Below are 22642 nucleotides of genomic sequence, written 5' to 3'. Positions count from 1 at the left end.
GCAACTCTCCATATAACCCTGGGAATTGTAGTTTGCGGGTGCTGATCTACAGTTCCCAGCATCCTTAACACGCTGCAGGATTCCCCACGATGTCAAAGTGTTTCGAGAGCTCTTGAAAGGTATTTTGTTGTTTTTAAACACTCTAGTATAGCTGGCTACAGTTAGCCGCAATCCCGTTCTGTAAACCCTCAAGGGCGCTGTCACGGATTAGGCGTCCGGAGGGTTTTCCTGAAAATCTGGAAAATAAAGTCAGAGCGGGAGAAAACCTCTACGCTCCTCTACATGTCGGTAACTTTGCACCACTGGCATCTCTCTGGCAGGATGGGGCGAGAAGCCCCCTGCTGCGCACTCTTGAAAACCCGGGGAGCTGCTGCCAGTCCGTGTAGGCAATACTGAGCTAGATGGATTGGTCTGACTCGGCTGAAAGCACTTTCCTACGCTGCTATGCGCACATTGGACAGATTGGAAGAGGCGGAAGGGAAAGGACGAAAGCGACGCTGTCTCTTTAAGGCGGAGGAGGAGGAGCCTCGTGGCACCTACGCAGCTTCAAAGAGGACAGGAAGCCGAAAAAGATACTCGGCGTTCTATGTCGGAACGTTGAGAGGCGAGCCGCGCGCTGCCATTGGTCGCTCGGCGGGGTGCTTGGCGTTCGGCTTCGGCCGACGTTCCATCGCTGGTGCTGAGCGCTTCCTGCGCGGTGGCGTCGGGGTGCTGGGTGCCCGCTGCTACAGCAGCAGCGACCTCTCCGCTCCCCCCGCTTCCCCGGGTCCGCTTCCAGGTGCAAGGACAGGTAAGTTGTAACTGAGCTACTAACCTCCACGGAGCAGCCTCGGTTCCAAAGGTGGAACCGCCGGAAGAAACGAAGGGATCTTATTTTTGTTACGTTTTAGGGGGAGGGGGGAATTTTTCTTCCTTTTTAACCTCTAAGAGGGGCGGATATTCAGCTTTCGGGGGAGAAGGTGAACTGCCTTAGTTATTTAAATAATTCGGAGCCCCGTAGCAGCAGCACCGTGAACGCTTAATACGTTTCTTGTAGTAAGATCGGGAAACGACCCTTCCCCCCCCAAAAAAATGGATTTAGAGGACCTTTAGATCCCCTCTCTGAATGGTTAGAAGAGAAGGCCTTAATTAAGGAGAAAGGGATGAATCAATACAGTAATGGAGGTGGAAGGGACCCGAGGGTCCGGTCATCTAGTCCAACCCCGCAGCAGGATCCCGTGGCACTTTTTAAATAGTGAAGCAAATACAGCATCCCTCAAGATGCCACAGGACTGTGTCTCTGTAGACCAGAGATAGGAAGCTGTGGTCCTTTGGATCTTTATGAAGTCCCAACTCCCATCAGACGGAGGCAGCGTAGCCCAGTGGTCAGGGATGGCGGCAGCTGGAGTCCAGAAGGTCACACGTTTCCAGTCCCTCTTTAGACCAACACAAGCAGCCCTTTGTAGTTTGGTTGTGGGTTGATTATGACCACCTTGCCTTGGCCGCTGCTGTTGACCCACAAGCCGGTTGATCTGTGGTAAGCTTGTGCACACCATACATTTAAAGCACCTGAGAATCCTGGGAACTGTAGTTTGTTAGTGATGCTGGGTTGCAGCTTAGCGAGGGGCGAACTACAACTCCCAGGATTCTGAGGTGGGGATGTGGTTTAAGCGTTTGGTGTGCGGTTTCTCCCCAGGGGTTGGTTGTCCGGTTGGGCTCTGTCTGTCTTGGTAGACGATGGAGAAGTGCGCCATTGTGGGTGAAGGCAAACCAGTGGAGAGCTATGGCTGTAGAGACTGATGTGGTAGAGGCATGTTTTGTTGCAGCTGGGGAAGATGAAGGCATCTTGCCCTATTGCTGATTGGGTGGGGCTATTTCTGCATTTCTGGGGGGGTGCATAGGTGCTGGGGGGGCAGGAGGAGCTGGATGGCTGAGGCCTGGGTTTCTTGCATCAGGCCCCAGATTTTGAGACCTTTATTTAAACTTTTGTTACTGGGTGTGCTGTTGAGACCACATCAACCCACCATCTTAATATGATACTCAGAGGCATCTATGCATCTAAGTGAGCATATTTTTGTTTGTTTTTATTTTGTAAATTTAAAATAATTTTAATTTTTACATTTATATTATATTAATTATATTATATTATATTATATTATCGTATTATATTATAGTTATTCTATACCTTATCTTCTCCACACTGTTTTCAGATAAATTTTACTGCTGTTCTTACTCTAAAGCTACTTGCATTTTAATGTATTTGCAATAAGTTTTTAAATAGCTCACAAACATTTTTCAGTCCTCCTTAAACTCTTGCCTATTTTGTTGTTTGTTAAGAAAAACCTTGAAGCCATTTGCAAAGAGAATAAAATGATAAAATTATCGGTAAAAACACACAAAGGCAACTCTTTAAATAATGATTGCTAAACTAAGACATGCACCAACATCCTACACTGTTAATGTTTTTAGCAAGCGCCAGAGTACGGCGAGGGCTTGTTGTCAATAGGCAGGGAGTCCTACTGGCACCCTGTTAACCAGGCTTCCTCAACCTCGGCCCTCCAGATGTTTTTGGCCTACAACTCCCATGATCCCTGGCTAGCAGGACCAGTGGTCAGGGATGATGGGAATTGTAGTCTCAAAACATCTGGAGGGCCGAGGTTTGAGGAAGCCTGCTGTTAACAGTGGGCAGATTGCAGTAAGGCGATATTGCAGGTAAACTGGTCTCAGGTTGTTAAGGACTTTATATATGAATACTAATACCCTGAACTTTGCTCTGCAGCAAATTGGCAACGAGTGCAGATCTCTGAGCACAGGTGTTGCGTGCCGACACGGCCTCACTTCTGTCAGCAATCGTGCTGCAGCATTCTGTACTCACTGCAGCTCCTGGATCATATGCAAGTGTGTGTAGATCACATCTCTGCAGCACCCACTTTGCAGGCAAAAGTTCCTGGGTTCAGCCCTCATGCAGCCTAGGCGTAGGGTTGCCATACTTCAAAAAGTGAAAACCCAGACACAAAAGTTCTTGAGCTGTTTGGGTTTTTTGGGGGGGGCGGGGGAGGGCAGCAAGGTTGTTGAGCTTCTTTTTGCAAAATCTCAAACAGCTGACTTTTCCAGCTATTTTTAAGGAAATTCGTCAAAAAATCAACACTTCCGACATGGGTTGCCATTCGCCTGGGCTTTTCCAGACATTTTACTGATTTTTGGAAATTCCGCCCAGATATTATTCACAATGGACGAATCCTGGACGTATGGCAGCCGTAGTCTAGGGAGAGGGAGTATACTCTGAAGGCCAGATAGCTACAACCTTTCCAACTACGGTGGTACCTTGGTTCTCAAAAGCCTTGGTACTCAAACAACTTGGAACTCAAACACTGCAGAGCCATAAGTAAGTTTTCTGGTTTGTGAACTTTTTTCGGAAGCCGAACATGCTCCGTTTTGAGTGTTACGCTTCCGTTTGGAGTGCCACACTTCCGTTTTGAGTGTTATGCTGAGATCTGTCTGATTTTGCTATTTATTTTGTGTTTTTGTTTTTGAGGCTGTGTGTGTGTGACTGTGATTGGTTGATTATGTGACTGCAGTACATTGTTGCTTTCATTTTATGGATCGATTGTCTCGTTAGATAGTAAAATTCATGTTAAACTGCTGTTTTCGGGGTTGTATTTAAAAGTCTGGAACGGATTAATCCGTTTTACATGACTTTCGATGGGAAAGCGTGCCTTGATTTTGGAACACTTTGGTTTTGGAACGTACTTCTGGAACGGATTAAGTTTGAGAACCAAGGTATCACTGTATACCTCACTGTTTGGCCCTACGTGGAGTTGCTGAGGAACGAACCTGGGACCTTCTGCATTCAAAGCACCTGTGCTCTACTACTGATCCTGGCCACCCCCACCCCATGTGGTTTGGTGAAAAAGAAAAGGCACTCTGCACATGCTTAGAAATCCCCTCTTCTCATGGCAGCAGAACTGCTTTAAAGGTCTGGGACAAATCTAGGAGGTTGAGCTCTGCCTCTAATCATATGCTGCCTGTGTGTCTGGGACTGGTTAGGTGCGTTCCCTTGCAACCACTTTTGGACTCTGATGCCCAGAATAGAAAAGGCTGTCCTGGGAGAAGGGAAACTGGCAGGAAGATATTGTTACACGCCTTCAAAATAGCAGCCGGAAATCTGACTCCTCTGTAGACCTGGGGAATAATAATAATAATAATAATAATAATAATAATAATTATTATTATTATTATTATTATTATTATTATTCTCAAACCAGGCAATGAGTTGTCCTTGGAAGTGTTTGTTTGGCAGTGTGGCTGAGTAGGTTTTTCCCCAGTGGATTTTCAGTAGCTTCATGTGTCAGGGGTGGCAAAATAAGGCCACGCCCCTGCTAATATTATATATACTGTGGTACCTTGGTTTATGGACTTAATCCGTTCCGGAAGCCCGTTCTTAAACCAAAGCGTTCTTAAACCAAGGTGTGCTTTCCCATAGCAGCGGAGGACTCAATTTACAAATGGAACACACCCGACAGGAAGTGAACACACACACACACACACACACACACACACACACTTCCCTTTTTTAAAAGATCCCAGTGTGTGTACAACATTAGGAGCACATTTTAAGGCGCATAATAATAAAAAACAAAAAACATAAAAAAGCATAAAAATTGACTATTATTATTTATTAGATTTATATACCATCCTTCATCAATGGTAAAAACACAAATGAATAGCTAAAGCAGAAGCAACAAAACAATACCCCCCTTTCACAAACACATTTAAAAGGCTGTAGAATATAATAAAGCTACCATAACAGCCCCCTTTCCCACTTTAACTATTTATTTAGTGGCCAGAGGCCTGGTTATAGAGGAATGTTTTTGCCTGGCGCCTGAGAGGAGTTTCATTTTCTACCAACTGAGCTGTCCCAGCTGTTATTTTGAAGCCATTTGCTGCCCAAATTGCAGGTGGTTCTGAAGGCATCTAGCAAAATCAGCTTGGGGTCTGGGTGGACAAACTCTCAAGTTGGGTGGTTAGCCATTCCACCACATGCACATTTGCTACCAAGTAACCTGGGACGCGGATGGCGCTGTGGGTTAAATCACAGAGCCTAGGACTTGCCGGTCAGAAGGTTGGCGATTTGAATCCCTGCAACGGGGTGAGCTCCCGTTGCTCAGTCCCTGCTCCTGCCAACCTAGTAGTTCGAAAGCACATCAAGGTGCAAGTAGATAAATAGGTACCGCTCCAGCGGGAAGGTAAACGGCGTTTCCGTGCGCTGCTCTGGTTCGCCAGAAGCGGCTTAGTCATGCTGGCCTCATGACCCGGAAGCTGTACGCCGGCTCCCTCGGCAAGGGATGAGCGCCGCAACCCCAGAGTTGGCCACGACTGGACCCAATGATCAGGGGTCCCTTTACCCTTTAACCTCCTCCAAACTCAACGGGAGCTGCTTGTAGGTCAATACGCCTGCAGTCAAGCGGTAAAAATGGTCCAGAAAAGTGTTTTTTAAAATATTATTGTTAAACCAGTTTATAGACCGTTTCACAGCATAAAGCCCTAGAAACTGTGTAGGAGATGAAAGCAGAGTAGAACGCAATGACCCTCCAGTCTGAGTATGTTGTTTGCTTTTTGTTCCCATGGCAATGCTGTGGCTGTTAAGTCGTATGTTGGGAGTTGTGACTCATGATGAATGCCAGTTGAGTGTTTTTGGGTGAGGAGCAGAGGAAGAAGTTGGCAATGTCAGATCTAGCGAGCCACTGAGGTTTCGTAGGGTTCAGCAACGAGACACCCTGCAACCAAACCTGCCCAACACCAACACCTAAGAACGACAAGCAGCCCCCTTTCTTAACAAGACAGCTGTTTTTATAATGTTTTTTACTGTAACTTTATAACCTAAGATGAAATAAATACAATACATAAAAACGAAAAACAAAACATTGTATTTTTAATCTGTTGGAAGCTGCCCAGAGTGGCTGGGGAAACCCAGCCAGATGGGCCGGGTACAAATAATAAATAATAATAATAATAATAATAATAATAATTAACAACAACAAAAAAGAAAAGAAAGAGGAAATAAAATAAATTAAGAAAGCTCTCTCCCAAAGGTAGATCTTGTCTCACACAGAAAGAGGTTGACCTTCCCAGCTAGGGTTGCCATATTTTGGCAAATTTCCTTAGAAGTAGCTCAAAAACTTCAATTTCTTTTGAGATTTTGCAGAAAAAGCTCCACAACTTTGGCCAAAAAACCCCCAACAACTTTTTTTGGGGGGGAAAGGGTGCCAGCGGTCTTCCCCCTCCCCCGTGTTCTTTCCTACCCAGCTTTGGGGGCGGACGTGACGGGAGCAATATTGTAAAAGCCCATTTTTGTAAGGTTGCGAATTTAAGCTGCTCTTTAAATTTTCATGGTCAGAATTTGGGGGGAAAAGAAAGGTGCGGCTTATATCCGGGCCAATAGGGTATGCGGTGCCTAGTTAGGAGTGTCGGTTCTGCAGGTTGAAGTGGGAAGCTTATTACCGAAACCTCTCAAACTTGATTTCTTTCCCTCCAACAAGGTTAACAATGGCGGACTACGGCCACAAGCAGGGGAAGAGGCGGGACGAGAGCAACCTGGGCAGCGTGGTGGACTTCCTGTTGGCCAATGCCAGGTTGGTCCTGGGCGTCAGCGGAGCGGCTGTGCTGGCAATCGCGACGCTTGCTGTGAAGAGGGTGAGGCCGCCTTGTTCTTCCTTTGCATAGCTGCTGCTAACATGCTTTAAATGTGTGATGAGGAATTACTGTTGGGCAGTTGTCCTTTTATATGAGCAACCATCTTTATGTCGTTTTAGTTTTATTAAGGGGATCATAGTCTGTGTCTGGATCAGGGGTGTTGTTTGGGAGGAGACTGCTAGGTCTTGAGTCTTTCTCAGTAATATTTTGTCAAATTTTCAAAAATTTCACATGTACACTCCAATACATAATAATTTTTTCTTTCGTTTTATCGACTTCCCACCCCATTCTGCATGGGGTTTTTAATCCTCCCTTGCCCTCATCTTCTCTTTCTTATACCATAATGATAATACAATAATCTCTAATTCCTTCTGTTGCTCACAGTTCAAATCCTGCTTGCAAATTCATACTATAGGACAGTGGTACCTCTAGTTGCGTTCACCTCCGGTTACGTATCCTTCGGAATACGTAAGTGGCAAACCTAGAAGTATTTTTCTCGGTTTCGCCTTGTACGCATGTGCAGAAGCGCTAAACTGCCTCGCATGCATGCGCAGGAGTGGCACCTCCGGTTGCGAATTCCTTGGAATGTGGCCAGACCTCCGGAACGGATCCCATTCACAACCGGAGGTACCACTGTATTTATTTAATTAACTGACCAAGCCAAAAAAAGTGTGTGTGTTTTTGTTTTTAAAGAAGGGGTAGTGGATCTGTAGTTTAAAGCTCTTGAGACTTTTGCTTTGGGCCCTGATCCACTACCCCTTCTTTTAAAAACCCCATTTTCTCCCCTTGCATGGTGGTTGGGTATACGGCAAATTGCAGTGCCGGGTGGACCTCGTCACCATCCACCGTAATCTGCCCAAAGGTTAAATCTGTGTTATGGGCTTCTACCCCGATTCTTCTAAATTATTAGCAATAATAATAATAATTTTTATTTATACCCTGCCCTCCCCGACCAGAGCCGGGCTCAGGGCGGCTAACACCAGTAAAATTACAATAAAATCATAATAGGGGAAAAACCCCAATTTAAAATACAGGTTAAGATGCAATTTAAAATGCAGCCTCATTTTAAAAGTAGCCCATAGATCAAGACCATAAGGGGAGGGAAACATAAGGGTCAGATTGAGTCCAAACCAAAGGCCAGGCAGAACAGCTCTGTCTTGCAGGCCCTGCGGAAAGATGTCAAGTCCCGCAGGGCCCTAGTCTCTTGGGACAGAGCGTTCCACCAAGTCGGGGCCAATACTGAAAAGGCCCTGCCCTAATTGAGACCAATCTAACCACTTTGCGACCTGGGACCTCTAAAATGTTGTCATTTCTGGACCTTAAGGTCCTCCGTGGGACATACCAGGAGAGGCGGTCCCGTAGGTACGAGGGTCCTAGGCCGCATAGGGCTTTAAAGGTCAAAACCAGCACCTTAAACCTGACCCTGTACTCCACCGGAAGCCAGTGCAGCTGCTATGCCCCTGGTATGCCACTTCAAGACATTTTAGAACCTGATATGGATCCCAAAATGGTGCTCCTCTCCCTGCCAGGGAAGAAGGGTTGAGCGAAGATCTACATCAAGAACAAGTAGGGAAAGAAAGATCTACACTGGGGTCAGCTGCCCCAGTGGATTCCGCCACCTGAAGCAGTTGCCTCACCCTGCCTAACGGTTTGGCCGGCCCTGGAGCCTGGATTTGTATTTGGGGTTCACACTCAGCAGCTGCCCCTGCGGCAGAGCAGAACTGGGCCTAAAGAAGGCACAGGAGCTCACGCTAACTGTTTGGGTGGGTGTCTGTTCTTATGCAGTTCATTGACCGGGCCACCAGCCCGCCGGATGATGAAGATGACATCAAAGCCAAGCAGAAGTCCTTGGAGGAAAGTTGGCAGGAGCTGAGCTTGATCAAGACGGTGCCCAAAGTGCGGCAGGAAGACCTTGAGGAGCCACTGCTGTCTCCAGTCGTGGGTGGGACTGTGCAAGGTCAGGAGAGACATGCTACAGGCGGGTTCTGTTTCCTAAGGGCGAACTGTGCTTGTATGCCCAATAATAATAATAATAACATTATTTATACTCCGCCCATCTGGCTGGGTTTCCCCAACCGCTCTGGGCGGCTTCCAACAGAAGATTAAAAATACATTAAAACATCAGTCATTAAAAACTACACTAAACAGGGCTGCCTTCAGTTGTCTTCTAAAAAGTCAGATAGTTGTTTATTTCCTTGACATCTGGTGGGAGAGCGTTCCACAGGGCGGGTGCTGCTACCAAGAAGGCCCTCTGCTTGGTTCCTTGTAACTTCGCTTCTCGCAGGGAGGGAACCACCAGAAGGTCCTCGGCGCTGGAACTTAGTGTCTAGGTAGAACGATGGGGGTGGAGACGCTCCTTCAGGTATACTGGGCCGAGGCCGTTTAGGGCTTTAAAGGTCAGCACCAACACTTTGAATTGTGCTCAGAAACGTACTGGGAGGCAATGTAGGTCTTTCAAGACCGGTGTTATGTGGTCTCGGCGGCCACTCCCAGTCACCAGCCTAGCTGCTGCATTCTGGATCTCCCGTTTTATCTTCACAACACCCCTGTGAGGTCGGCTAGGCTGAGAGAGAGAGAGCAACTGGGTCCTGACACTTTGCCAAGCCTGTGAAGATTGTGTCCCTGCTAATAGTTCACTGCAACTTTAAACGGTGTGATTAGCTGCCAGCTCACTCTGTGATGGAAGTCCAGGTGGCGGTGATCCCTCCTGGATTCATCATTTTCTCTGGAGACACAAGTGATGTTAGTAACTAGGCCGTTTGGTTTCAGTGCCAGCTGCAGCCATTCCTGGCTAGGGAGATCCTGGCCACAGTGGCCCATGCGTTGGTGAACCTTCAGCCTAGATTACTGTAATGGACTCCATGTGGATCTGCTTGATGCTGCTCAGGAAGTTACAGCTACCGCAGAACACAGTGGCTAGGCCTCTGAATGTAGCAGCCTCCTACACCCATTTTGCACTGGATGGCACTGTGGGTTAAACCACAGAGCCTAGGACTTGCCGATCAGAAGGTTAGCGGTTCAAATCCCCACGACGGGGTGAGCTCCTGTTGCTCAGTCCCTGCTCCTGCCAACCTAGCAGTTCAAAAGCACGTCAAAGTGCAAGTAGATAAATAGGTACCACTCCAGCAGGAAGGTAAAAGGCGTTTCCGTGCGCTGCTCTGGTTTGCCAGAAGCGGCTTAGTCATGCTGGCTACATGACCCGGAAGCTGCACGCAGGCTCCCTCGGCCAGTAAAGCGAGATGAGCGCTGCAACCCCAGAGTCGGCCACGACTGGACCTAATGGTCAGGGGTCCCTTTACCTTTACTGAGCCAAATATAAGGTGCTTGCATTGCGATGCTCTGCCATAAGCATCTTGGGACCTCTGCTGCCAGGGATTTCTGGAGGTCCCCAGGTTGGTGAAGCCTGTCCAATACTCTTAGCCCAGCCATCTGAAACGTTTGTTCTCTCCTCCTTTGCAGATCCCGAAAGCAGTGTCCTGCCCTCCAAGGAGGTGGAACCGAGGGCTCGGCTGTGCCTGACCCTTCAAGAGAAGTTTCTTTCCTACTACAGGGACCATGTCTCAGTCTCTGAGGAGGAAAAGGCTCTGGGGAAGCAGCTGGCAGGGGACATCTGCGGAGAGCTGCAGAAATTCCTGAAGAACAAGTACCCAGAGCTGCCCTTTGGACCCGCATTCCTCAGCGGCTACCTTTGCGACGACCTCATCAGCAGCGACCGCCTTGAGGTGGCCTTCATGCTTCCGTTGATGCTGGAACCCAGCCTTTGGCTCCTGATCCCCGGTGAACAAACAGTTGTGAATGACCCTTGTTTCGGGATGGTCAGGCGGACTGGCCTGGAGTATTTCCCGCGCGGAAGCAGCCCGTGGGACAGGTTCGTGGTGGGTGGGTACCTCTCGTCCAGCGCCATAAACAAGACCCTCCATAACATGTTGGTGGCCTCTATTAATTGGCCGGTGATTGGCAGCAGTCTGGAGTGCGTCATCAGGCCTGTGATGGATCCCAAAGAGCTTAAGTTGGAAGTCCAGCACGCCCAGATCCACCTGGACATAAACCTCTGCCCCATGGTAGAAGTGGGGGATAAAATCCTTCTTCCTCCATCCTTTGTAATAGCGGTGGAGAACCTCTGGCAGCGGAGCTTTTACGCGGCCGAGGTCTCGGCGCTGAAAGACCTTGATGCCAGAGATGATGGCGTCCGGCAGGGTTGCCTCAACATCTTGAAGGTCGTCTTCGAAAACCACCCCTTCTGGAGCAAGCTGGGCAGCAGCCACTTGACTCACGCCATCCTACACCTGAGCGAAACTGAAACCGATTGGTCAGAGGCAGCGTTAGCAGACAGGTGCCAGCAGGTGCTGGAGGAGCTGGTCCGGTACCTGGAGATAGGATCCCTCCCTTGCTTCTTCGACAGCAGGATAAACCTTCTCGGCCACCTGGCCTCGGAGGAAATCGAAGAGATCGGCTACACTTTGTACGAGGCTTTAGCGGATCCAGATCTGGCAGCCGGACTCTGCTTATGAACAGGCGACTCAGTGGTGAAAACTGCACTCGTCTCCTTTGGGGGTCAGATGGCTTGGGAGCAGCTCTGCCATCGATGCAATTCTTTGCACCCTGATGGAAGTATTCTCAAAGTAAAATAGGGCCTGGATTGAAAAATGGTAACCTTTCCCTGTGTCCTAGATATTTCTGAAACCTAGGGCCAGTAGTGTTACTTTCCAGTGGTTGCATCCCATGGTACTCTGTAGGATTGCTGAACCAGCGTGGAAGGGGGTCGTCTCCTAGCTGGTTTATCCATCCCTACGTAATTGGAGCATCGTGAAACGGACCTATAGGGGCCAAATATCCTAGCAGCACCCCAAATGTGAGGCTCCATAATCTGTAATTTGTATCTATTGGGGCAAGTCTGCTTTACTGCACTATGTGGAAGTCCTGGAAGAGATGTCTGGGGTGGGTGGAGATTTCATTAGGCTGTTGCTGAATCAGTGAGGATCTCACCTTTGGTGCTAAAGCAGCTGCTTTTCCCCATCACCACGCAGGTAGCAGAAAGTCCCCACCTGTGACTTCCAGGCCTTTGAATGCTTAGAATGAGCACCCCAAGGAATTTGAGTCTCACTATCTGCAAATGGTTGTGGCTATGTTCTTTGTGTCACAGTGTGACTCAATCACTGTTGTTTTCACTCTTTATTTTTAAATAGGTGGCAAAAAATAAAGTGATTTCCCCCCACCATTGGCCTTTCCTGCTCAGAGCACATCCCTAAACTGAAATGGTGGGGCTCCCTTCTCTACCTCATGGGGTGCAAAACTACACAACTTTATCCCCCACCCTACCTGTTAGATGTACTTGACGCCGCGCTAGAAATTTAATCAAGTGCCAAAGGACGGTTGGGGTGTGGGGAGAGAGGTTTCTAAATCTTGGGTATTCTTAAACTCTCTACTTGGGTAAACTGGAAGGTGCAATCGTCTCAGCCGTAACTGTTCATTTATTGAGGTCTGGACTCCCATTGTAACGCCAACTTGAAGTGTTCCTGCTGAGGCTAACCTGTATCCAAATCAAGAGTTTGCAATTTGTAGGTGTGTAACTCTGTATGCCTTGCTTAGTTCTGCATTTGCTGAAACGGTAGAGAGGTCCTTGCTGCTGAGAGACACAACTATAGTCATGGGTTTGGACACGGGACAAGGGTTCAAGAGAGCTTGTGTGCACTTCGGCTTTTCTGAACTAGCAAGTCTAGTTTAGTGAGCCCCTCAAGGATTTGTGACTGTTCCCTGAGCAGTGCTTGCCATAAACCATCATAGTCTGCAGTATTTTTTTGGGAGTGTGTACATTCCCTGTAGAATGCAAAAGGGGAAGGTACCTACCAACCTTATTGGCTGTAACTGGGAGTACCAACAGCTCATATCTCTCTCTCAAGACTTAACTTTTCAGGACTGTGTTTCTCTAGAGATCCTTGCCTATACTCTGACATATAGAAAACCACAATTAAGTCTTGCAAAAAGCCATATACAGAAGAGTGCTATACCTTTCCCCCTGTGCTCCTACTCTTAACTGGAACTCATGATCCTATGCAGTGGGTTTGCACAGAAAATAACTGAAGCTGGGGCAGAGAAGCTGTGGTCCTGGAGAATTTGTTGGGATTCTAACTCCCACTGTCCCTGACTATGGGCTATGCTTGCTGGGGCTCATGACAGTTGGAATTCAACATCATTCGGGAGGGCAAAGGTTCCCTTGTGCCTGGTCTGAATGTACAGAGTGATTCTTCACAAGAAGTTGCCCTGCTCTTCCCTTACGATTTTCCTGTGATTGAAATTTTTATGTGAAGCTCCAGCCTTTCTGGCTAGAAGGAACAACCGCAACTAACTTAAGGAAACTTTGCTGCTAAAATGCGTTTATATAGTGGCATTATTAATCGGAAATATGAAAGGGCTTGAGCTGATGTCACAAATGAAATAAAGAATGAATGATTATGGGCAAAAAATGCTGTATAGTGAGCTTTTTGTGAGCAAAACACAGCTTAAATTCATCCCTGGAACTTGCACAGGAGGCTGATAATAGGAATTTATTGCTGAAATCTTGCTGATCTGATCGTAAGATGTGAATTGCTTTTATAGTAAGGAGCCTGCAAAATTTGAATAAGGAAAAGTGAATGCTGTTTTTTTAGCAATGTGTGAGAAACATTTTCCCATATGCTCTAGGTAAAAATAAAGGCAAAGGCTATATGCAAAAAATCTGTATGCTATTCACAGTATATTTTAAGCCTGATTCAATTCCTGGAGCTTTGCAGAAATGTTTTTGACCACACCTTGCAAGAGGAAGAACGAACAAACCCCACAAAACCAGACTGTGTCAGCACTATGATGTCACATGTTAGTTTCAACACTTCAACATACTTAGCATTCCACCACTGGAGGGGAGGGCAGAGCTTGCATCGCTGGCTGATCTGCAGGCCCTGCTCTCTTGAAGCAAAAGGGAAGGAAGCAACCTTCACAGCCCAAAAGGGAAAGAGAGAAAAGGGGGAGCTTTGCACTTTCAGAGTGGTGAGGAAAGGCTTGAAAGTAAGCAGGTAGCGTTTTAATACGAGACACAGAAGCTAGTCCCGGTGGTTCCCGCCATAACTATGTGTCTCACTCTTCCTTCCCTGGCGAGGTGACGAATTCTATGCCATCTTTCATTGTGTAATATGTGATACACTGGCTGTTGGTTGTAAGATGAGGCACTATACCAAAACATCACACACCACATGTCTTAAGCTAACATATATATTTAAAGCCCATAAATTACCCAAACCAGTTTGTAATCAGGCAGTAGCTTGCTTTTTAATCAGAACGTTTACCAGACAACAAAGTGAGTTGGGGAGATGTTGTCTGCATCCCATATCCTCCTTCCTCTTATATAAGGTGCTGAGGCTTGCTGTCCTCGTTCGGAAGAAGTAAAGGACTTCCTGGAATGCAGGTGGCATACCTAGTGGTGTTCAATAAACAATGGTTCTCCACCATTGTTAGACCACTGACCTTTAACATTTTCTAGGGAAGAAAAGCAGGCTCTACAGCTCTTTCAGTCACAAAACCTTTGTACTGCTGGCTATTGCTTTGGAAAAGCAACACACATAGTTCAGGACCCATGAAAAAGATGAGGGTTCGTGAATCACAGCTGCAGCCTGAACCCCCCAAAACAGTAGAGCTACGCTCTGTAGTCTTGTTTGACTTCTCTTCTTGAGGGTGCGTTTGGCACAAGGTCTCAGACTGCACACCTCTTCAAGCCAGTGTGTGTCAATGGAAAGAAACAGGCACTTCAGGCGAATTATATTTGCCTTTGCAAGAATTCTGCTCACAGATCCGTAAAGAAGAGTTTGCTCCTTCCGAAGAATATACGGATTATAGAATAACTGACAGGAAAGAAAAGTCTCTTGCACTTTCTACTGTTCAGGTGGTGGTGGGGAAAGACTTATTGGAAGATAAAAAGGGAGATCTGTAAGCTGCTGCATAAAGGGGTTAGTGGGAAGACTTCCTCCCGCCTCAAAATTGTCTGACTCTTGAATGCATTACAGCTAAGAGAGCAAAGGCCTGTGCTGTGCCTGGCTCATAGAAAGCAGACCTGACCTTCCACCAGCACTGGAAGAATGTGGAGGCCTGGCCGCAAAAGGAACCATGCTTGCAAGTAGGCTTCCAATATTCCAGGCAACACTTCCTCGTTGCATCATAGAGTTGCCTCTCGTCCTTCATCCTTCTGAAGGGATGTCCTGGGTCAAATTCTGGGGGCTGGGCTGCTTCAGTGATTCTGTGGACATGTCTTCCTGGTATGGCCAGGCTGGTGGCAAATACCGCAAGTCCGTGGCCTCTTGGTAGTGGGCGCCTTCGCGGAAGAATCGCTGTCTGATCTTTTAGTCTTAGTTCCTGAGCCTCTCGTGTTCCCTTTGTTCGTGAAGTGGTTTGAAGGAAAGGTGGTGTCTGGGGATAAAGAGAAGGAAAACATTTAAGATTACTTCAAATGACAGAAGTGTGCCATAGAAGAGGGGTTGCCACTTCTTTTTTTTAGGTCTGTGGACACTTTGGAAAATTTGAGTGTGTATCTCTCCACTCCCCCACTTGGAGACAGAGAAAGGACACACATGCACACTTTCCTTTTCCTTTGCTGGATCCTGTAGAATTAAATCTGAGCCTTTGAAAGCAAATATTGCTGAAACTGGAAGTGGGAGAAAGCTGAAAGAGGAAGTTGGAAGAGTGATGACATTTTACATATTTTTAACAGAGAAAAAGGTAACGATGCACAACCACAACATGGCCAAGGGGGTGGGCGCTCATGGACACCACAGGAAGACTTCAAGGGTGTCACTGCCCCCAAAAGGGGGCCATGTTGTTAGAATATAAGCAGCCAACTTATACAAGGCAGACCAAAGTATATTGTTGATGGTGGCATCTTGCCCCCCCCCAGTTTCTCAGCTCTGTGAGGGGTGGCCTGCTGCACTGAGAGACCTGAATAATTTTTCCAGCCTGTTTATTCTAGTTCAGCTACACCTACGATAACCAGGAAAAAAACCTCTTTGGGGATTTGCCCTTTCCCCATCTTTGCTAGGCCCAGGGCTGGTTAAATGGAGAGAGTGAGCAGCTTGAATACAGGACCTTTTGTCTGCTGAATTTCCCTCTGCTGCCAGCTGTGTGCTAAAATCTCAAAACAGGCAAATACAGTATTTTAAAAAGTGGAATCTTCAAGGATCTAGCAGATCAGCTGGAACCTACTTGGGAAGGTAAGTTTGCAAGCGAAGCCACGTAGGATATTGGCAATTCTCTGCTATTTCAATCCAAAAAGGCACAGAGCTTCAAGTTACCTGCCATTTGTATCCCACCATTCCTGTAAAGAGCTCAGACGGGGTGATGCAGGTGCGATTATTCATCCCCTTCCCCTGCCAGATTTTCTCCTCCCAGGAAGCCCCCCCACACTGGGCTGATTTTAACCCGACTCTCCAGAGTCGTCCCCCATCCCCCAAACCATCTAGACCCCCTTCCTTACCTGGTGCTGTGTTTTCATCTGCCCACTGGAAAAAGCCACACTGCTGTTCCCTTGGCTTGGAGCAGGTGTGGAACTGACGTCCTTTGTTTGGTCCTTCTTTCTGAACCGTCCTGGTGACAGCAGGCTGGCCACACCTGCACACAGCTCCTCCTCCTCCTCCTCCTCCAGGGTCAGAGCCGTCACTCCAAGAGCGCCCTGAGCCCCTTTCCCCTCTACCAAAGGGGCCTGGAGGGGGTGCAAAGTCCCTGGGCATCCCAGTGTCCCTGTTGTCCGGTTGCTGATCGGCCCACAGGAAGAAGTTGCAGCTGCCAGCGCTGCATTTATAGAACTGCCTGCCTTGGTTGGGTCCTTCTTTCCGGACGGTGAGCAGCACAGCCTCCTCCCCACAGTTGCATACCACCGCGTTGTTCCCACCAGAATTGGCAAGCGCAGGGGGAGGATTTCGGGCGGCCCGTGCAGGAGGGCCTTGGGGAGCATTCGGGTGTGCCCTGTGGCTGTTCCGGTTGCTGTCGGCGTGGTCAGAGGAACGGTTGGCTTGTGAGAGGTTGCTTGCTTGGCTGGTCATCTGCAAAGGTCTTGGTGGCCCTTGAAGGTATTTCAGATCCAGGATCTCCCTCAGGGTTTCATCACAGCCTCCAATGCAGCCAACAAACTCCAGGGGCATTATGGGCGGAAGGCTGCCCCTCTTGAACTTCATCTTCAACCTAAAGAACAGAGGTGTTATAAGTTAGCACTGGGCTTCTTCCTGGCCACTGTAGACAGCAACACCTAGTCCAGGGGTGGGGAAGCTGTGGCCCTCTGAACATTGCTGGACTACAACTCCCATCATCCCCAACTCTTATTCATTTGTGCTGGCTAGGGCACCTGGGAGCAGGAATACAACATCATCTGGAGAACCACAGGTCCCCACCAGTGAATTACTAGACCATACAGTGGTACCTTGGTTCTTGAACTTAGTCCATTCTGGGAGTCCGACTCCCGAAACATTTCAAAAACCAAGACGCGGCTTCCAAAAAACGTTTGCAAACTGGAACACTTACTTCCGGGTTTGCAGTGTTCGGGAGTTGGTTTGTTCGGCAACTAAGCCGTTCGAGAACCAAGATACCACTGTATTGTGTTATTTACTAGTTCACAGTTCAAGCAGTTGCCTCTAAGTTTTTATTCATTATAGCTGTCTTTGAGCAACTGAAGGCCTGCCAAGCAATAGATGGAGCAGTTATCCTCTGCTGTTCCAGAGGCCAGGACAAGAACCAATGTTTGGAAATTTCAGAGAAGCAGATTTTGGCTGAACACTATAGAGAAGCTTTCTAACTGTAAGAACTGTACAACGGTGGAATAGACCTGTGGGAAGCGACGGGATCTTTGACGGAGTGACTTGCATACTGCATTGTAGATCCTGCACTGAGCAGGAGATTATACATTCTAAGGATGCCTTGCCAGTCAGCTCCCAAGGTCCTGCAAAGAGGGCACTGCCTATTATCTTCAAAAATGTGCAAGTAAAGGTCTTGCTCAGGAAGGAAACCTAACCCACATAGCACAGGCCAGTTGGATTGTATCCAATGTTAGTTTGCTCAAAACAGACCTCAGCTGGTTAGCTCATGGTGCTGATAACGCCAAGGTTGCAGGTTCAATCCCTGTATAGGAGACCTGCATATTCCTGCATTGCAGGGAACTGTACTAGATGACCTTTCCAACTCTACAATTATATGGTTCTATTGTGAGTAGAAGTTTGTTGGCTATTATTATTGTTAATTAAATTTCTATACCGCTCTTCATCCGATGATCACAAGGCAGCTTACAATCAGGGTGGATTTGATTTGAATCAAATTGATTCCAATCACGATTTAAATCACTAGCCAGTCAGACTTGATTTAAATCACTAGTCAGTAAGACTTGATTGAAATCTGGGGTTTTTTTACAGAAAGGTTCAACCTTGCTGGCATCCTCTTAACATTGACAACCAGATGAAGGTTTCATTTTTGGAATCATAAATTTTCAGAGTCGTTCTTACAGTTCTATCAAAGATGACTGATTTGGTTATACTATTAGAAATACACTGACAGATAATTATGAAATTACTGTGAGGTTTAATAAGTTAACTGCTTAAATTTGGACAACTTTTCTGTTGTACTTTTTTGGAAGGAGAAAAATAATAATTTCCTTGGTAACAATTTAAACAATTTATTTAATTAAAACAATAACATTATAGCATATGTCTCCATGTTTGTTAACTGATGTGGTTAAACGGGTGGTGTTTTTTAGCACACATGAAAAACTTAAAACAAATCCTTATTTCCTGATGAATAGCCTTTGGACTAGAGTGTATCTTAAATAGAAAACTATCTTTAGAAAGATTTTTCCTCCAAAAGTGTTTTATTTTAAAAATCCGATTTAAATTTAAAAAATCCAATTTTTTAAAATAAAAATCATTGGTTTTTGTCCACCCTGCTTACAATATTAAACTACAAAAATACACACCGCAATAACAAACAAAAACAATACCCCCCACTGTCTGCAGCTACGACCCAGTGTTCTGATTTTGCAGATTTGGCTGAGCATTTGGAAAATGTGGGACACTTGAACAACCTGTTTTACAACTGAGGGGAATATTGCAACTCGCCCCCCGCACCTCCCTCTTCAATAGCTGCTGCTGCAGAACATGGGTCATGCGCCACTCCATAGCAGGGCAACCTCCTGCTACAATTCCCTCTAATGTGTGTGGAGAGAGGATCTATTACTTGACTGAAATGCAAACACACTTCTCCTGCCTCTCAGGAGAAAATTCCACCTGAATCTTCAACCACTTCAAAAACCTGCCGCTAGGTATGCACCCCAAAGTGCCTCCCCGTCTTTAGGAAAACACTCACATGTGCACCGGATGTGGTCTGCACACTTCGCAGATGGAGTCGTCCTTGCTGACTTCCAGCAGAGAATCGGGGAACCACACAGCAGATTTACAGGTGGGATAGCCCAAGCAGCTGAGGAAAAACCTGGGGATTTTTTTAAAAAAAGAAAAAGCATTAAAAGGAAACAGCAGAATAGGGGAGGAACTATGGGAGGGGCTGTAGATCAGTGGCAGAGCATCTGCTCTGCATGCAGACGGTCCCGTGTTCAAATCCTGAGAAGTCTATGTTGGGTAGTAATGTCAGGATGACAGCCCACAGAAAATTAACTACTCTTGATTCCCCATAGATATTATCTGTGTGGCCAATTGTAGTATATGGACTCTTCAGAGGCAGGGCAGGAAGTGGGGAAAGAACCCAAGTGTCTTCCCCTGATGAACACATCCCTGTCTGTTCACCTAAAGGTAATTCTTGCTTGTCCCAGGTGACCAGGCAAGTGGTTATTTGCAGACTTTGACTGTGTGGGTTGGCATCAAACTGTGTCTGTAATTAGGGGCATAGGAAAGTGCCTTATGAGGAATGAGACCATTGCTTTGGTATGGTCTACACAAGTCATTAGGGACGCGGGTGGCGCTGTGGGTTAAACCACAGAGCCTAGGACTTGCCGATCAGAAGGTCGGCGGTTCGAATCCCCGCGACGGGGTGAGCTCCTGTTGTTCGGTCCCTGCTCCTGCTAACCTAGCAGTACGAAAGCACGCCAAAGTGCAAGTAGATAAATAGGTACCGCTCCAGCGGGAAGGAAAACGGTGTTTCCGTGCGCTGCTCTGGTTCACCAGAAGTGGCTTAGTCATGCTGGCTACATGACCCGGAAGCTGTACGCCGGCTCCCTCGGCCTGTAAAGTGAGATGAGCGCTGCAACCCCAGAGTCGGTCAGGACTGGAGCTAATGGTCAGGGGTCCCTTTACCTTTACACAAGTCATATTCAATATTTTCAGACTCAGGGCCTACCTTTGACCCATTTGGGGACCTGCTTCTCATTCAAAACCCAGCCAGGGAGTTCAATCCTGCTTTTCAGCCCAGGATTCAGCTGCTTCTCTACCCATCCCACACCTGATGTCAGGTGCGAGACAGGTGAGTGTGGCTTAACAAAAACAGTGTGGCAGGCCAAAGGGGGAGGCCTGGGGAGCCAAAGTTTCCCCAGCCTTGAACTCTGCAAATACTAATCAGCAGAGAAGGAATACTGTCCCTCGGGCAGAATTTCAAGGGAACGCTCTCTAAGCAGGTCTGGGAACGGCTACCTATCCGGTCGCCCATGGTGAGTAACAATCACCTCCAGATGACCAACAAAGGCAATGGGCTCACCCCCCCCCATTAAGTCCCATAGTGACTTGCAGGTATGTATACATAGACTGACTAGTAAAGCATTTTTTGTGAACAAATATATTTGCAGACTCGTTTGTAAGATGGGTGTTGTTTTAAAATGTCAGGTGGTTTACTCTCAAATTGACCCAGAGCTGGGTTATTATTAGGCACACTGAGGGGACTGCCTCGGGCGGTGGGATCTTGCTGGGATCCAGACATGGCAGCTCCCACCGCCGTGGCTGCCTGCCCGCCCAACCCTCCCACTGCTGCCACCACCTCTCCTCACTTCCTGGTTATGGGGGTTGAGGCTGCTTCCCTCCTCTGCCACCAGAGCAGCAGAAGAGACAACAGCAGGACCCCAGCTTTGGCAGGAGGGGGAAACTTCTTGTTTCTCTTCAGGTAGCAAAACAGGATGGGCCGCCCCTGTACTGACCCTCCATTCTTCTTGGTCTTCAAGACCATGTCGCTGTTGCACTGTGGACATTTCCTAACAGGATCTGGCATTGCTGGGTAGATTTCTTCTTCTTGTGCAACGTGGGTCACTTCCCCAAAATACTGAGACAGAGCCTCATCCAGCCTGCAAAGACAAACAGACAAAGCTTCACTTGTTTTCCCCGGCTGCCAGCTGTTTTGGCTCAAAGGATTAGTGGGTTTATAAGTATTTGCACAGAAAACAAGACGCAGGCAAATCAGCGTTCATTCCATAGCAGGAAAGATTGCGGAAGGCCATGCCAGAGACAGCTTCTGAAGGGAGGGGGAAGGCTCCTTAAAAAGGCAAAGGGAGAACAATTCTAGAGCAGGCATAGGGAACCTATGGCCCTCCAGAGGCTGTTGGACTTCAGCTCCCATCGTCCCATGCTGGCTGAGGATGATGGGAGCTAGAGTCCTGCAACATTCAGAAGGTACCCCCTCCCACCCACCCCTCTGCTACAGGAAGTGGCTCTTGCCAGGGAATAAAAGTAGAAGACAAAAGAAAATGATGGGTAAAAGGAGAAATGGGAGGGAATGAAAGAACAAAAGCAAGAGTCGATTTTTTCAGCTGTATTAACTGCTCACCTAACTTGGGAGGTATGAGTAAATACAGAAGAGCGTAATGCAGAATTATCTTTCCTAAGAGAGGCTAAAAGCAGTTTGAGAGGGGACAATAGGTGCCTCACATTATTACAGAAAGGGTGCACACGTGAAAACAGGCAGAGCGAGGCACTCCTAGCAGACTGCCAATGTTATGAGCAGACTGGGAGTGCACAGCTCACTCATAAAATAATTGCACTTCTTCCGGTATTTATTTACGCAATTCATCTTGGGCAAATAAATACCTACAGTAGTACAGCAACACTGACCACACCCAGTCTATATTCCATTATCCGCTTAAGGAGTGGACGACCAGTAGCACTTGGCCTGATTTCATGTAGATGGCACGGGTGGGGGGAATTAGGGGAGAGGGGTGATGGCAGTGGCAGAAAGACAGAAAAGGATTGCCGTGCTCACTTTTTTGTCTCTGGCGCTGCCCACTGATAGCATGTAGCCCCCAACACACGGGTAGGCAAACTAAGGCCCGGGGGCTGGATCCAGTCCAATAGCCTTCTAAATCCGGCCTGCACACAGTCCGGGAATCAGTGTGTTTTTACATGAGTAGAAAGTGTCCTTTTATTTAAAATGCATCTCTGGGTTATTTGTGGGGCACAGGAATTCGGTTTTTTTTCTTTTCCAAAATATAGTCCGCCCCCCCATAAGGTCTGAGGGACAGTGGACCGGCCCCCTGCTGAAAAAGTTTGCTGACCCCTGTCCCAACGGGGGGGGGGGGGAGGTTCCCCAGCCCTGACAAAGGCACCTTTCATTTACAAAATGTATATTCCCGACTGTGAACACAAGGAGCCAAGACTAATTTACTGATGACTCCATGGGAAGAAGATATATTTGAACCCAGGTTTCCTGTGTGTGCCTCATGTCTATTGGAACCACGACAGTAATAAGAGCCACCACAATGTTGCAAAGCAATGAGATACGGAGGAGCTCAGCTGCCTCTCCTGGCTTGGGCGCTGCCGAGTCCTAGAGAGGCAGGAAATGACTCACTTCTTTGCCTTCGCGACAGCTTCGATGAAGACTCGCTTGTACTTCTGGATCTGCTCCCTCAGCACAACAGATTTCTCCTTCCTCCCCTCGCAGATCAGCTTCAGGTCAGCTTCCAGTTCGGCTCGGAGGTCAGGCTTAGACATCTCGTAGCCCATGGCATCGTAGCCTGGAGAGTAGAGGTGGGGTGGGGTGAACACCT

At 47.5% G+C, this 22642-nt stretch overlaps 2 protein-coding genes across 3 annotated transcripts in view; one reads left to right on the top strand and one right to left on the bottom strand.

Moving 5' to 3' along the window:
- The first annotated feature begins 104 nt into the window (after window positions 1-104).
- MIEF2 (mitochondrial elongation factor 2) lies at window positions 105-11989 on the top strand. 2 transcript variants are annotated; one of them, XM_053364191.1, is made up of 4 exons: window positions 105-119; window positions 6519-6672; window positions 8458-8629; window positions 10132-11989. In XM_053364191.1, exons 2-4 carry the CDS (start codon window positions 6526-6528, stop codon window positions 11181-11183), a joined length of 1371 nt encoding a protein of 456 aa, XP_053220166.1. In that variant the 5' UTR covers window positions 105-119; window positions 6519-6525; the 3' UTR covers window positions 11184-11989. The 2 variants fall into 2 exon arrangements, with proteins under 2 accessions (XP_053220166.1, XP_053220165.1); XM_053364190.1 differs by lacking the exon at window positions 105-119 and adding an exon at window positions 582-790 and having other exon boundaries at window positions 10132-11988.
- Window positions 11990-13948: 1959 nt separating this feature from the next.
- Window positions 13949-22642, bottom strand: part of TOP3A (DNA topoisomerase III alpha) — a 20689-nt gene continuing 11995 nt past the window's right edge. Inside the window, exons 15-19 of the mRNA XM_053364179.1 lie at window positions 22444-22609; window positions 20804-20947; window positions 19033-19155; window positions 16166-16869; window positions 13949-15105 (exon numbers count right to left, since the gene is read on the bottom strand). Of these exons, the coding sequence (XP_053220154.1) occupies window positions 14927-15105; window positions 16166-16869; window positions 19033-19155; window positions 20804-20947; window positions 22444-22609 (1316 nt within the window). The 3' untranslated portion in view covers window positions 13949-14926. The remainder of the gene's footprint in view (window positions 15106-16165; window positions 16870-19032; window positions 19156-20803; window positions 20948-22443; window positions 22610-22642) is intronic.

The sequence above is a fragment of the Podarcis raffonei genome, chromosome 14, assembly GCF_027172205.1.
Source record: "Podarcis raffonei isolate rPodRaf1 chromosome 14, rPodRaf1.pri, whole genome shotgun sequence".
Lineage (NCBI taxonomy): Eukaryota > Metazoa > Chordata > Lepidosauria > Squamata > Lacertidae > Podarcis > Podarcis raffonei.
The sequence above is the reverse complement of the archived record's forward strand: the minus strand, read 5'-3'. Positions and strand labels throughout refer to the sequence as shown.